Source organism: Nelumbo lutea, chromosome 4 (assembly GCF_056320005.1).
Source record: "Nelumbo lutea isolate HS-2025 chromosome 4, American lotus-T2T, whole genome shotgun sequence".
Lineage (NCBI taxonomy): Eukaryota > Viridiplantae > Streptophyta > Magnoliopsida > Proteales > Nelumbonaceae > Nelumbo > Nelumbo lutea.
In genome coordinates this window covers 2,081,410-2,097,314 of record NC_142687.1, presented here as the reverse complement: position 1 = coordinate 2,097,314, position 15,905 = coordinate 2,081,410, and the positions used below count along the sequence as shown (strand labels likewise).

At 37.2% G+C, this 15,905-nt stretch overlaps 1 protein-coding gene across 16 annotated transcripts in view; it reads right to left on the bottom strand.

Moving 5' to 3' along the window:
• The window catches only part of LOC148853344 (uncharacterized), a 122,565-nt gene that overhangs the window by 36,253 nt on the left and 70,407 nt on the right, over positions 1 to 15,905 (bottom strand). For 11 of the 16 annotated variants that reach the window (XR_016112760.1, XR_016112765.1, XR_016112755.1 and 8 more), the window contains 3 exons: positions 3,534 to 3,644; positions 2,345 to 2,419; positions 2,096 to 2,257 (listed from right to left, as the gene is read on the bottom strand). Coding sequence is in view for 4 of the 16 variants with exons in the window: in XM_088983663.1 (XP_088839789.1) it covers positions 2,096 to 2,257; positions 2,345 to 2,419; positions 3,534 to 3,644 (348 nt within the window). In the remaining 12 variants the exon portion in view is untranslated. The remainder of the gene's footprint in view (positions 1 to 2,095; positions 2,258 to 2,344; positions 2,420 to 3,533; positions 3,645 to 15,905) is intronic. The other 5 variants (XR_016112761.1, XR_016112764.1, XR_016112762.1 and 2 more) reach the window with 1 other exon arrangement.

Here is a 15,905-nt window from a genome sequence, read left to right as displayed (position 1 = left end):
AACCCTAACCCAACCCAACCCAACCCAAAGTTAATTTCGGGTTGGGTCCAACCCAACCTTCTTCCCATCCCTTAAAATCTCATATAATTTCTCAATTTTAGATCTTAACTCAACTCTCACTACATATATTAGTCCTATGTTTCATTGATACTTGTTTGTTGGCATTTTTTTTTGTTCTTTCGGTACAAAATTCAGAAAAACAAGTGGCAGAAATGACTTAGTTTATTATGAGTTATGACTTATGGTAGATCTTTCTTAGGCGGCAAACACCATAGAGGAGATGAAGAATAAAATTTTCAAAAAACATAAAATAATGTTATTAAGGTTTTAGTCTTTCTTATTAGAATTAAGTGAAGTGATTATCTTAAAAGAAATACATGATACTATATGGTGGGGGCTATACAAATATCATGCATCTAAACAAATCAATGTATGTTATATATTACATATAACATATATTTATATATGACATGTACTATAGAGTCAGGTTCGGGTTGGATCGGGTTGGCTAAGGGGTCAACCCTAACCAAACCCGAAATAAAGTCGGGTTAATGAATTTCAACCCTAACCCAAACATCAACACGATCCAACCCAACCCAACTTTTTTGGGTTGGGTTAGGGTTGGGTTCGGGCCAACCCGGCCCAAGTTGCAGCCTTATATGTCTCGCATCATGCCTCCACATTTTAAAACATTGGCCCTGATTTGGATTATTTGATTCCCTGAGTACCACATTAAAGCCACCTCCCAAACACCATGGACCTTCCCATAAACCTCTAATGGTTAATAATTCCTCCCAGAAGGATTTTCTATCTCTATAAGAATTGGGACCATAGACATTCTCCCATTCTCTCCCATCAATGGATCTTTTGATTTTGATAGATACTGAAAATTGGCCTATGAGTTCCTCCAAATATTCTCTTTCCTTATTTTTCCACATTGTGAAAATTCTCCCAGAGGATCCCCAAGAGGGGGCAAAAGTCCAATTGAGACCCCTACACCCCTAGATACTTCTAATCCATCTTCTATCTATTTCTGACAGCTTAGTCTCTTGAAACATAACTAACCGGGCCTTTCTTTCCTGAGGGCACTCCTGAATTCTGTTGTTCTTCAGATCATTCCTGATTTTCTTTTAAATTTATATACCCTTGGTTCAAAGCTATATGGTTGGGGCATTTTGCAAAGTGCAAATTTCACAAGTTTCTTCTCCTATTTGTTCAACTCATGTATTCATTTTAGCTAGAAACAATGAAAAGAAGCTGGTTACTTGAGTGAAACCTAGAGGCTATGTATGAGAGATAGATTGACAACAGAACTTTATTGGACCATGTGATAGATCTCCTGACATTTTGTTGATTTGTGTATCAATGCATCCCCATTATTAGAACTATGATAGCACTTCAGGAGGGATACACAACCTGAGCTTGAAACAACTGGTGTTATGTGTAGAGATAATGGGCTGAATGGGCCTTAGTTTCTTTGTTTTTCTTTATGTTTATGACTTGTGTTAGTAGGTAGTGGGCCTTAGTTATGGGCTTGTTTTCTCTTTTTTTATTGTTTTTTATTGCTGTCTTTAGTGTTGGACGCCCAACTAAGGGCACTCATTTAATTACCCTTATTTTAACAACAAAAGAATAAAACAGATCATTGGGGGCTGAAGAGAGGTTAAGAACTATTCTCTCTTTTTCTTCATTTTCTTCCATCTTCATCCTCCATCACTTCTCTCTTCAATCTGCTTCTTTTCTCCTGTTTCTTTTCTTTTAATTCAGATTATTGTAGGTGTAATTTACAACTTTATGTAACGCATGCACTAGATAAAATCTGTATAAAGTGCAATCATGCCTTTACTAAAATATGCTTATGCAGTCCAAAATGACAAAAAACATATCGCCACCCCAAGTAAGACAAACATCTAGCTCTTTATGTCACTTTAGAAGACAACCATCAGTCATACCAAATTACCAATACCCTTAAAACGCAGTTACAAATAACAGAAATCATATAGATTACAAGGAAGATTTAACCCATCAGTAAATCTAGTTATAGACCACTAAATCTAGAGCCATCCAGGTCTGAACTCGGAAGAATTAAATTTACCTGTGAGATTGTCACAACAAATGCACATCTGCTTAGAAAATCAGGAGGGTCTTCTGAAATATAAAGGCTTTGAAGAGGTAAGCAAAAGCCACAGAGCATTCCTTGCTTGCTCAGTTCATGGAGGAAGAGTTCTCCCATTCCATCATTCTCCTTTTTGATGCCCTGTATTACTTGTATGTAGTGGTTATTGATTGAAAAGAATGTAAGCATACAATTTCAAGTCATTATTGTATTCTTTCATTAGTTTACCTTGAGTTTTTCTCTTTGAGAGGAAACTGAAGCAATCATACTGCCTACTGCTGAAGAAATTAAACTTGCTTTCACCTGGCATATCATATCCTTTATCTTATATCCAAGTCTTTGAATTAAACTATTAAGTAAAAAATATAACTGAAAACAAAGTGGGATTATTAGCTAACAAATGGAAATTTGATCATTTTAACTAATTGAACTAAGCTAATTGAGGAACATGGTACCTTCTCTTCAGCAAGGACCCCTCAACTATTAGCCCAAAATCCCATATGCCAAATTACCTCTATGTTCATAATTTTAGCTCTAGACAAGGTTCTATTTGCCAAGTTTCTCCAAGCATGCATACGTGATGAATAGATTTATATAACCACAAGTAATGAATGTATCTACCAAAATATCTATACTATCGGAAATTTTAACGTATTAACTCATTTTAATTCAATTTTGAGAAACACAATGTGGATACGCAAGAAATTAAATGAAATTTTCATATAAAGCCTTAAGGAAAACTTGTTAATTGTTGTTTTATTTTCTGATTGATAATAAAGTCAAAGAATGTTTTTAAACATAAAGGAATGATGTGAAGTGTTCCCCTATCCTAAGGGTGAAGTGTAAACTAGAATGCAAAACGGTTAAGCCCCTCAAGCATTGGTTTTTTAATTAATAAAACTTACAAATAAAATAAAATAAATAGGAAAACAGAGTAATTTTCAAGAAAAGGGGGGAAATAAGGAAAATCAGAAAAAAAAAATCACATTTGCAATTTCTAACAGCAAAGCATCACGTTCAAATATAGACACTGATAACCAAACATGATAATCTCCTATAATGGTAAAGAGCAATGCCATTCGCAGTCCTCCAAAATTTAATAAAGCTATTGTTGTACAGAGAAAAATATATCTCAAATACAAATAATATGTAAGTATTAATACAATCTAGGTAGACCCAAGTTGATATATCAAAGCAAATATATCAATGGAAGATAATATTTATACTAATTAATTAGATTTAAAACTTCCAAAGACTCCAGGTAAAATCAAATTTCTAAAGATACAATATCTGTGTTTGCTCCAGCTTAACAAAATTGAGATGATAATAAAATTTGGAATTCTTCACAAACAAGTAACTTAGACTGAACAATTAAATTTTTTTCAAATCTCTTACATGCTGATTTCAATATAATTACCTTACATGCTGATTTCAACTTCAATGTAATTAGACATCTCAATATCTGCAGTTGTCCAATACAGGCAAGAGACTCAACCCATGGTTCCCATAATGTTTCAACAAATTTGGCCTGACCAACAAACAAAACAAATTAGTGTAGTGCAAATTGGACCATACTTGTAATGCAGCTAAGTAAATTTCTATATGTGAAATTGAGAGTGGTAAGGTGAAATTGGTAAATTAATCACATACTGAGAGTTTCAAACTAACATCTTGATGTGATAAGGAAATACTAGTCTACATTATTTTTCTATATTAGAATAAAGAAACTTTTTTATTAGATGGAGGATACTAATAAGAAAGGTTTTAGAGAACCCTCCCCAAATAAATGCCAAGGTGCGGCCACGCAAGATTTCCCTAGAAGATGAACAATACGCTAGATCTCATATCAAACCATAGGACCTTATTGGCACTTCATCAAAGGTAGTGTCCCATTGTGATTAGGAATGACAACAGGGCGGGGATCATATTCCCTGTCCTTGACCCCAATTATGAAATTAACCCCCGTGTCATGCTGGGCTAGGGGTTTGAGATCCACGAGCCAAGCGCGACCCGTCCGGAGTATAGCCGTTGCCCCCCCCCCAACGGCTAGTTTCAGCTTTTTGGGGGGGTGGGTTTACAGAAATGCCCCCTCAACAACTATAAACAGCCATATTAGGGGGGTATTTATGTATTTTGCTTATGGGGGGTTGAAAAAATGACATAAATGCTCCCCTAACAGGTATATAACAACTAGTTTAGGGGGGCTTTTTGGATAAAGTTATAAATAACTTTACAATGACCAAAACACCCCTCCCAACAACTAAATAACAGCTAGTTTTTTGGAAATTTTGGGCAATTGAATTATGTTCAATTCCTATAAATAGCCCTATCCTCCACCAATCTCATCACACCAATTCAACAATTGTCTTAACCTCTTATCTCTCTCTCTCATACTCATACATTCTCAATTCTCTGCAATCTGAGTAATTCTAATTAGTTGATTGTCAGATTCTGCATTCTCCATTTCTCAAGTCTCAACTTTATTGAAGTTTCAACTTTCAACAAGAAGAAGGCTTGCTCAACCAGCTCAGATATCTCAATTTGGGAAGCTTAGACGTTGAAAGGCTTCAACTGTTAAAATCAAGTTGGGATTTTGAACTGACAATCCGAGTAAGTTGAAATAGATTAATTTTTATCTTTTTAGAATTAAAAAAAAAAAAAGGCCGGTTCTTCCGAAAACCAATTCCCCAACATTTTCACCATTGTTGATATTCAATTGCATCATGATAGTGTTAGCACTGATGCGATTGATATCAACGGAAGTGGAACTTTCACCCCTGGTACTGATACTAGGGGAAAAATGAAGGCCTCTAAGTTGAGTAGCCCAGTTTGGAAAATTTTCAAAGTAGAGGATATCGAGGGGAAGGGGAAAAGGGCAGTTTGCCAAAAATGTAGGAAGGACTTTACTTATTGTAGCAAGGGTGGTACGGGTCATTTGAGCAAACATCTGCTCACACATGAGAAGGAAGAAGATGAAGGGAGAGAAGCAACTCAAACACAAATTGGGCGGGGGAGTAGTTTTGGTACTTTTAAATATTCACAAGAAAAAATGAGACAAGAATTAGCTGAGTAGGATGTACATGCAGAACAACCATTTATATTAGCTAAAGATCCAAAGCTTGAAAAATGGTTGCACAATTCTGTAAACCCACAATATAAAAAAGTTTCTAGGAATACTATTAGGTCGGATGCTTTAAAAACTTTTTATTCATATAAATAAAATTTAATTTCTTTGTTATCAAATCTTAATTCTAAAGTTGCAATTACTTCGGATGTTTGGAGATCCAAATTTAAAATTCTAAAGAATTTTAAGTTTTACTAGGCTTGAAAGGCCACATACTGGCCCAGCTATTGCTGCAAGTATCTTAAATACTTTGCATGCTTATGGAATAGAAAATAGTTTTGATAATGCCAGCAATAATAATTCTGCAATAAAAATTTTAAAATCTCAATTAAGACCATGCTTAAATGGTAAATTATTTCATATTAAATGTGCATGTCACATCTTAAATTTATGTATTCAAGATGCCTTGAATATTATTTCTACTCATATTTCTAAAACTAGAAATTTTATTATATATATTAAAAGTTCAGGGGCAAGAAAACAATAATTTAAATATTTATGCCAAAATTATGGTGTAAAATATAAACATTTTATATTAGATGTAAAACATAGGTGGAATTCTACCTATGCTATGTTAGAAAGTTGTATTTCTCATAAACAAATTCCTACTAATTTTTATAATTCAAAAATGCCTAATGATATGATAGTTGAAGAAGACTGGGAAATGGCAGTCTGTATAAGAGATTTCTTAAAACATTTTTATGATGCAACAAATGAATTATCAGGAATTTATTATCCAACTAGTTGTAATTTACCTTATCAATTAATGGTAATTAGTGCTTGTTTTGCAAAATATAGAAATAATCCACAATTTCAATGTATTGTTGAAATAATGGAAAATAAAATTTAAAAATATTGGGAGAACATTTCTCCCTTTTATTGTTTAGCTACAATATTAGACCCTAGGATTAGGAAAGATGGTTTAGATATTATTTATTGAAAAAAAAGATGGTTTAGATATTTTACTTGAATCATATTGTGAAAATATGAATATTGATATAGGAAATAAACAAGAAGAAATTAATAATTTGTTATTTGAAATATATAGTTTATATGAATCTGAAGTTGTAGGAAATATTCCTACAACTTGTACAGCATCTTCTACTTCTGACCTTGAGCCCAATAGTAGAAGAGAAACTTTTTTTATTTAATAAGTAGAAGGCAGAAATCTGCTACTTCTACAAGTTCATTTACTGAACTTAATTTTAATTTTTATTTACAAGCAAATTTTTCTAAATTAGGTGAAGGATCAAATAATTTTGATATTTTAGCCTGGTGGAGTGAACATTCGAAAAATTATCCAGTTCTCGCCACCATGGCACGTGATCTACTAATTCCTTCGGTGTCTACAGTTCCACCGGAGTCTTGGCCATGATTCGTGAAGTTGACTACTTGTATTGAATTTTTTATTTTTTCAAATTATTGTAAATTTTTTTATTTGATTTTTTTTACATTTTTAACAGTGTAATTTTGTATTTCCAATTTGCAACTATATTGTATTTTTCTATATTTTATTAATTTATTCCATTTTCATATTTTATTCATCTAAGTATCCAATGATCCAATCATTGTATTTGTAATTTGTACCATTCAAATTTAAATGAAATAAAACTCTTATTTTTCTTCCAATTTGTTATTGCATCATTCTTATTTCAATTTGGTTAAGTATTTTATTTCCATTTATGTGTTAGATAACTTAGATTTCTCATTTCTTAATTTTTTAAATAGTTCCCAATTCCCAAAGTTCAAAGAAAAGTTAAATATTTTAGTTTTACAATTTTACTTAGAAAAGAAATCAAATTAAAAAAAAACAAAACAATAAAAAAATAAAAAAAGCAGGGTAGCTCGGTTCAGCCTAAGTCCCAAGGCCGCCTTGTGGCCCCGCCCGACACGACCTGTAGTCTAGCCCGGCCCAGGCCCACAGCACGACATGGCATGGGCCCACACGGGTCTGGGCTGTGGGCTATACCAGGCCGACCCCCAAACTTTCCACCGGGGAGGGCGGCACAACCCATGACGACCCACGGGCCAGCACGACATGGCCCGCCTTTTGCACGAGCTATGCCGTGACGGCCCGACACGACCCACTTTACAACTCTACCCCATCCCCGTCCCCAATCCCCGCCAGGGTAAAAATTTGTCCTCCATCCTCGATCCCCGATGGGGATGGGTTCCTCGCAGGGACCCGAATCCCCAAAAATATTATAGATATCAGTATTTTAAAAGAAATAAAAATTTTAAATTATAAATAATGTTTTAAATATATTTTGATATATATATAATATAAATAATATAATAATATATATTTAACATATATATATGTATGCATGTATGTATGTATATACATAATCGGGGTTGGGGCGGGGTGGAGGCCTTAATCCCCATCCCCGACCCCTATCGGGGGTTCCTATTAATCATCGTCCTTGTCCCCATCCCTCCAAAACAATCCCTATCCCTGACCCCATTAGGTCGGGGAAGTCGGGTCCCCATCGGGGATGGGGAAAATTGCCATCCCTAATCGTGATTAAGATATTTGTAGAGTCTCAAGACAACTGGAATAGAAGAGGTAAGAGATATAGAAACAGGCAGCATATGATCATCATAATCAGACAGTTATTGAATGTGCAAAAAATGGCTTTCAAGAGTATGAGGTGGAGATGACTTGGTTGAAGTAAATGTCACGGATGTAAATTTTAGTTTTAAGAAGAGTTCCGATGTGGACAGAACAGGTGATCATGAAAGAATGGTAGTTTTTAATACAAAAGTTTCAACAGATTGAAGAGGGGCTTATTTGGGATTGAACCGAATAAGAAAGTGAAGAAAATTAGGAAAGGTAACAAGGAAAGTTAAAAGCTTTTACAACAGGGGATTTGGAGGAGTAGGTCCATTCTCTTAGTTGCAGGTGTTTCTTTGAATCAGTAGAAAGTGTTGAGGAAATGACCACTGTTTGGAGAAAACATGTGTTGCTAGGGGTTGAGATATTTTTAATTTGTATCTGTTTCTTTTTCTTTTGGCTGGGATTCTTTTATCTTGGGGTGTTCTGTTGGGGATTGGGTTTGTAACATCTGTTTTGAGGGAATTTCTTCTGTTTCCAGGTTATCTCTCATCTTAAAAAAAAATGTTTTTTAACATAAAAATTGCAATGGATGGTGTAGTTTGGAATTTACGGAAGCAAATATTTTCCATTCTTGAGTGACTTCTCTTAGATTGATTATGCTGCTTTAGTTCTTTTTATCCTTTCCAAGGCGACTTGGTTTGGTCTCTAAGAGTTATAAGACCTTTTCCAAGTATAAGACCAAGGAAATGAAAATATAATATATAAGAAAAACTAACAACAATTATTAATTAGTAGGTGAGAACAAGAGGTGTTTCGCACCATTGCATTTCATGAGCATTCTGTTTTAGGAGTGGCTACATTAGCATTTAGGCAGAATTGGGAACAGATCTTGTTTGGTAGGGCCAATTCATGCAAAAACATCGGTGCAAGGTTGAAGATTTTGGTGGGCAGGACTAGGAGTATGTATGGATTTCAAAAGACTACGACTTTGAGGCAAAACGAAAAGGTGGACTTCGAGGCAGATGATGTTCTTTGAGAAGGCTGGAGGAGTCACTTGCTGCTGCTGGTTCACCGTTGCATCAAGTGGAGAACATGAACGGTGGGAGGGAGAAAAGAACGTGCGTCTTTAATTAAGGGTATTTTGGACTTTTGGCCAGGTCTGAAACGCGTTTGAGCAAGTTCAGCGCCTGGCCTGGGTCTTATTACTTCAGATCTGAAAATTTATTTCAAACCCAAATTCAGATACACTCCAAAACACCCCTGGCGTCGGAAAAGCAACATTTTCGGATTTCAGAGGTCTGAAAAGTGTTATCAAATGCCACCTTAGTCGACTGTTTCATTGGGGGAATGAGAGAGGAAATAAGGTTAGAGGTTAAGACTATGCAACCTATACTTCATCTAAAGATCAATCAACCACAGACTACTTCTTACTCCTCCAAGAGACAATATTTCCATCAACGAAGGCATAGTAATCTGATGTGTATCTTCTATCATCTATACTACCTGCCCAATCAGCATTTGTATAGGCCTCTAACTTCATATTACCATGCTTAGCAAAGAATATACCCTTCCCAAGAGTTCCCTTGAGATAACATAGCACCCTTTTTTTAGCATTCATATGTGTCTCTAGGGTCATACATAAACTGGATAATCACACTCACAACATAAGAAATGTCTGGCCATGTCGTGCAAAGGTATAGAAGCTTCCTCGGCAATCTCTAAAATACTCCCTTGTCGGTCAAGAGCTCACCATCATCAGTCAAGAGCTTATGATTCACATCAATAGGAGTGGAAGCAGGTTTTGCACCAAGCTTCCCAGTCTTAGTGAGAAGATCCATCACATATTTTCGTTGGGAGATGAAAAATCCTTCTTCAGATCTAACAACCACAATGCCAAAGAAATACCGCAACTCTCCCAAATCTTTAATCTCAAACTCAGAGTTAAGTAAGCATTTGAGATCATGAATTTCATGTGTATCACTGCATGTAAACAGCAATGTTATCCACATATACAATGAGGAAGTTGACTTAAGAAGCTTTCCTCTTCACAAATAAAGTATGGTCTGACCGAGTCTAAGTATAACCAAATTGAACAAGAGCAGTCCAGAATCTATCAAACCAAGTACAAGGAGATTGTTTAAGTCCATAAAGAGATTTCTTCAATTTAAATACCTTACCTTGCATCTACCATACATTCCAAGGGGAAGGGACATATGCACCTCTTCAGTCAAATTCCCATTCAAGAAAGGATTCTTGACATCAAACTAGTAAATAGGCCAATCATAGATTAGTACTAAAGACACCAAACTTCTCACAGAAGTCATCTTAGCCACTGGAGAGAAGATCTCCATATAATCAATCCCATAAAATTGAGTAAAACCCATGGCAACAAGGCAGGCTTTATACCTCTCAATTTGACCATCAGCATGATACCTTATAGAGTAAACCCATTACAGTCAATAGGCTCCTTCCCAGTAGGTAGATACAATATCCCAATTATTGTTCTTACAAAGTGCTTCTATCTAAGTCCTCATGGCATCCCTCCATTATGGCTTAGACAAGGCTTCCCATACATTATTAGGAACAAGTTGGGCTGAAATGGAAGCTAGGATGGCAAAGTAGAAAGGGGACAACAAACTGTAAGCTAGGAAGGAATAATAGCAATACATTTCCTTTTACCTTTTCTTACTACAATGGGTAGGTCAAGGTCTGGGAACAAAGGTACTGCTGATGGTTGTATAAGACCTGTTGAAGATTAATCAGTTTTATGATGTTTTTCTGAGTAGATGTTTTATGTTAGTTGTTAGATAGGAGGTGGGGACCATAGTAGTTATGTGAGTCCAACATTATATTATGTTTTTTAGTGTTATATATACTGTTTTATGTTTTGCCGCCCTATAAGGGCATAGTTGTCTTTGTATTGTTCTATTATTTTTAGTATAAATAATAAGTGAAGGGGGTGGCCAGATTATTGCTCTCTTTTCTTTTCAACTTCTCTTCTCTTCTTCTCCTTCTCTCTTCCTTCTCTCTTCAAGAAACTACTTTTCTTTCATATTTTTTAATTCAACAGATTTCTACCTAGTATCAAAGCATCGACTAGGGTTTCTTCAAGCATTCTCATGCAACCCTAGATCAGCTGACTGCATGAAGTAGTAAAGGGCTGATCGATCTGCTATAGATTTCCCAGTTCTTGGATTTTTTGGTGGAATCTAGTCATCAGGAAGGTGATCTACTGTGCAGCATCAAAATCAGGAAGAACTAGAGTACGGGGAAGAGTCCCAGAAAAGTTGGACTCTTTGTTTTTTATTTGATCTTGGGCACCCAGGTATTTTTAGTTTTCTTTTGAATTTCTGAAGAGGGCAGTTGGTTTCTAGAATTTTCTGAGCCTCCCGGAGTGATCGATTCACTCTTCTCTCTATTGGGAGGCATGGGGAGGAGAGAGATTTCTCTCTAGCTAGGGTTTTCTTCTTCCGGAAGGGTTGTTTTCTGTGTGTGTGATATTAAATTATTTTTTGAAGGTCTCCAATCTAATTTTTCTTACTGTTGAACTGTTTGAAGTAAGAGGGAGAGTTGGAATACCGAGATGAAATCTACCGGTACTGTGGTACTGGGTGTTCGAGGTAATAGTGATATTTTTGGGTCTGGGATCATTACTACAATAAAACTTGATGGTACAAATTATTTGGAGTGGGCACAATCAGCTAAGATGGCTATTGGTGCCCGTGGAAAATTAGGGTATCTCATTGGGGAGGAGAAGAAACTTGATACAGACTCTTCCCGATGGGTGTAGGAGAATTACATGCTAATGTCTTGGCTGTGTAATTCTATGTTACCTCATATTGCAAAAAATTTCCTATGGGCTAATACTACTAAGGAGATTTGGGATGGAGTGACTGAAACCTACTCTCAAAAGCAAAATGAAGCCAGAGCCTATCAGTTAAGAAATCAGGTAATAAGTATGAAACAAGGAGAAATACCTCTTGTTGTGTATTTCTCCATGCTGAAAACCCTATGGTAGGAAATAGATCACTTAAAAACTATGGTATGAAATAGATCACTTAAAAACTATGGTATGGGAAGATAAGGACTTGGTGTGTGATTATTGCAAGAAGCCTAAGCATACCAGGGAGACTTGTTGGATGCTTCACCCAAATCTTATGCCTGCTCAGATAAGAAACAAGAAGGGAAATGCAAATGTAGCTACTACAGGAGACTCTTCAGCCCCTCTTTCCCAAATTGATTGGGAATCCATTGCAGTAGCAACAATGAGAACAGAATTGGAGAGGTTTGGACAGCTTATGAGTAAGAAAGATTCACCTAGCTCTAGCCTTCCAAATGGACAGCAAAATGCAGGAGCCAACTACACCACTTCCTTTGCACATACAGGTAGTTCATATGCAACTGCAAATCTTGCATCCACTTCAGGTAAGGAGGGACCTCCCTGGATTATAAACTCAGGAGCATCTGAGCACATAACTAATGCCCCAACCCTTTTCAGTTCCTATCAGTTGTGCTCTGGTAGAGACAGAGTGTCCATAGCAGATGGTTCACATATGCCCATTGCTGGGAAGGGGACAGTTAGAGTGACCAATGTTATAACTTTGTCTTTTGTTTTATATGTCCCCAGACTTCATACCAACCTATTGTCTGTTAATTCTTTGACAAAAAAAAATGAATTGTTTCGTGACCTTTCTTCCTAGTAATTATGTTTTGCAGGATCTGGAGTTAGAAGATGATTGGGAGTGGTCGTGAGGTGAATGGAGTCTACCTTCTGGATGAGATTCCGAGACATCAGGGCCATCATGTTAGCAACAGCAGTAGTAGTGGGTTAGAGTCAGTGAACCAGAATATGCTTTGGCATAATCGCTTGGGACATCTTTCTTTTAGTTCTTTGAAATGTCTTTTTCCAAAGTTGTTTGAGTCTATTCAGTTATCTGCTTTGGAGTATGAGAGTTGTCAGTTAGGAAAGCATTGTAGACAGTCTTTTTAACCAAGTAAAAAAAGTACTGCTTTTAATATTGTTCACACTGATGTATGGGGGCCATATCATATCCCTTCCATGGGAGGATTCCGTTACTTTCTCCTGTTTGTGGATGATTGTACACGATATTCTTGGATATATTTGATGAGATCACGTGATGGGGTTCCTAACCTGGTACGACAGTTCCACCAGATGGTTCTCACACAATTTCGAGTGAGAACTAAGGCTTTTAGATCAGATAATGCCAGAGAGTACTTTGAGAAGGACTTGACCACGTATCTCTTAGAACATGGCGTAGTTCATCAGAGACATTTCGAGTGTGTGTTTCAATTCCTATGTAGTTCTGGGGAGATGCAATTCTTACAGTCGTGCATTTGATTAACCGTGTTCCTTCACGAACTTTGGGGTTTAAGGTGCCATTTAGTCTTCTTTTTCCAGATGGAGAGACATTTCATATACCTCTGAGGATTTTTGGCTATGTTTCCTTTGTTCACATTCTTGGCCATCATTGCAAGAAATTGGATCCTAAGGCCGAGCAATGTGTTTTTCTTGGGTATGCTCAAAACCAAAAGGAGTATTGCTGTTATGACCCAGTGTCGAAGAGCAAATTTGTCACTACGGATGTTACCTTCTTTGAATCCATCTTCTCCTCGAGTAGTTCTCCTCAGGGGGAGAGTTTTGGGGAGGAGAACTCTCAATCTATTCCTCTTCCTATTTCTTTGGTGCCTCCATCAGTTCAGCTAGCACCTACACCTCTAGTTTCATTACCTGAGCCACTACGGGCAGCCTCACAGAAATATCACCGTCAGCAGATGATGGTTGACTCCACACATTCTCAACCCACACCACTCTCTGTCAGTCCTTATGAAACTCCAGATTCGGCAAATACAGTTCCAGGTATTCCTCTTGAGCCTAAGCCTGTTATGTTTTTTGATGATAATGTTCCTGACCTTAACACCATTGTTGCAGCTAATCCCGCTGACCTTGATCTTCCATTGCACTTCGTAAGGGGAAAATAAAGTGTACAGCCCAATGCATTTCACACCATCTTTCCTACAGTGCCTTAACACCCTCGTACCGTGCTTTTCTTTCTTCCCTGGATTCTGTGTCTATACCCAGGAATGTTACCGAGGCTCTCTCCAAACCTGAGTGGAAAATAGCCATGCAAGATGAGATGGATGCTTTGGTCAAAAACCAAACTTGGGAAATAGTTGATCTCCCCCCAAACAAGGAGACAGTCGGATGTAGATGGGTATACATAGTGAAGTATAAGGCCGATGGCAAGATAGAGAGGTACAAGGCAAGGTAGGTAGCAAAAGGGTATACTCAAACCTATGGTATTGATTATCTGGAAACCTTTGCACCAGTAGCTAAGATGAGTTTAGTTCGTAGCCTTTTATCTCTAGCAGCCACCTATTCATGGCCCTTGTTCCAGCTTGATGTCAAAAATGCCTTCCTCAATGGTGAATCTCAAGAAAAGGAAGACAAACACACTTATCTTCTAGGAGCAACAAAGAACCTCAAGAAAAGGGAAAAAAGGAAAAACACTAAAGTTACAACTTAGCCCAAAACAGTGAATCCCTTTCTGCCCCTTGTTTAGCTAAACCGTCAGCTATGGAATTAGCCGACCTTTTAACCTAACATATCATAACTTCCATCTCCCACACCAGCCACTTGAATTTCCTCATCTCATTGTTGTACTTCCATCTCAGCTCTGAGGGAGTCACCCACTCCAATTGGGCCTGAGAACATGGCAGAAATGACCCCATTCTCATCCCTAAAAACACCCCTAATCCCTGATTGTCCTGGATTTCCCCTACTACACCCATCAAAGTTTAATTTCAAGAATCCACCAAGTGGAGGGGTCCAAGCCACACTCATTTGCAAGTCCTAGTTTAAAGTGATGAAGCCAAATGGTGTCTTTGTTGGATGATGAAAGGAATGACAGAGATAACTTATCCTAGACAATATTTGATTTGCATGATTCTTCAAGATAGTAGAGTCCATTCTTCTCCTTAGCAAGTCCAATACTCTTCCCCGAATCCTAGTCCTGAAATATATAGTAAGAAGGATAGAAAAGCACATTACAGTTCATGTCATGGGTGAGTTTTTGGATGGATGTCAGGTTAGTGGACAATTTTGGAACATGAAGGAGGAAGAGACTCAGTAAGAGACTCAACTGGGACAGGAAGAGGAAGAGCAAACACCTGTGACAATCCTCCCCCTTTGGACAATGTCTCTCTAGAGAAGAACCATAAAAGGAAGAAAGCTCATCAAAGGTGACATCCATTGAGACATACCGAGTGCCAGTCTTCGGATCAAAACAATAGTAACCCTTCTGTGTGGGAGAATAACCAAGGAAGACACACTTGTGGTCATTTAGATCAGCCCCCTTGGGTTTCACTCCCATATTAGCAAAGTGATCATTTAGACCAGCCCCTTGGACTTAGACAAGTCTTCTGCTTTCTTCACTACTTACCAAGGCATATGCTTAAGACAGTGAGACACTATCCTTGGATAAATAACTTTGCTTTGTAATGTCGTACTCTAAATTTAGCCCTGTCAAGAACTCAAACACCCTGTTTCTCTCAACCAGTTTTCTGTAAGTCTCAACATCCTTAGTGGTGTCCCAGGCTACAACTTCTATCAAATCTATTTCTTGCCATAAAGACTTCAGTGTTGAGAAGTATATAGCTAATGGTTTCTCCCCCTGTCTCAAATTCTTCACATCACTTCTCAACTTGTAAACCCTGGCCACATTTAATTTTTGGGAATATGTTTCAGCAACACTATCCCAAATTTCCTTTGCTGAATTCATCCACAAATAGTGTTGACTAATCTATGGTTGCATTGAGTTCACAAGCCATCCAATAATAGTATAATTTTCTTGCATCCACTTTTCAAATGATGGATCATCTTCCGGAGGAGCCTTTTTGCTCCCAGAGATAAAACCCCATTTGCCTCTACTACAAATATGAATTTTTACTGATTGTGACCAAGCTAGATAATTAGTTCCATCCAGTTTGACTGTGGTCACAGCAAGTAGAGAGTCTACAGAGGCTCCCGGAACTTGTCCGGATTCAGCAACATGCTTGTTTTCAAAGTCTGAGGAGTCCATCTTCTTAAA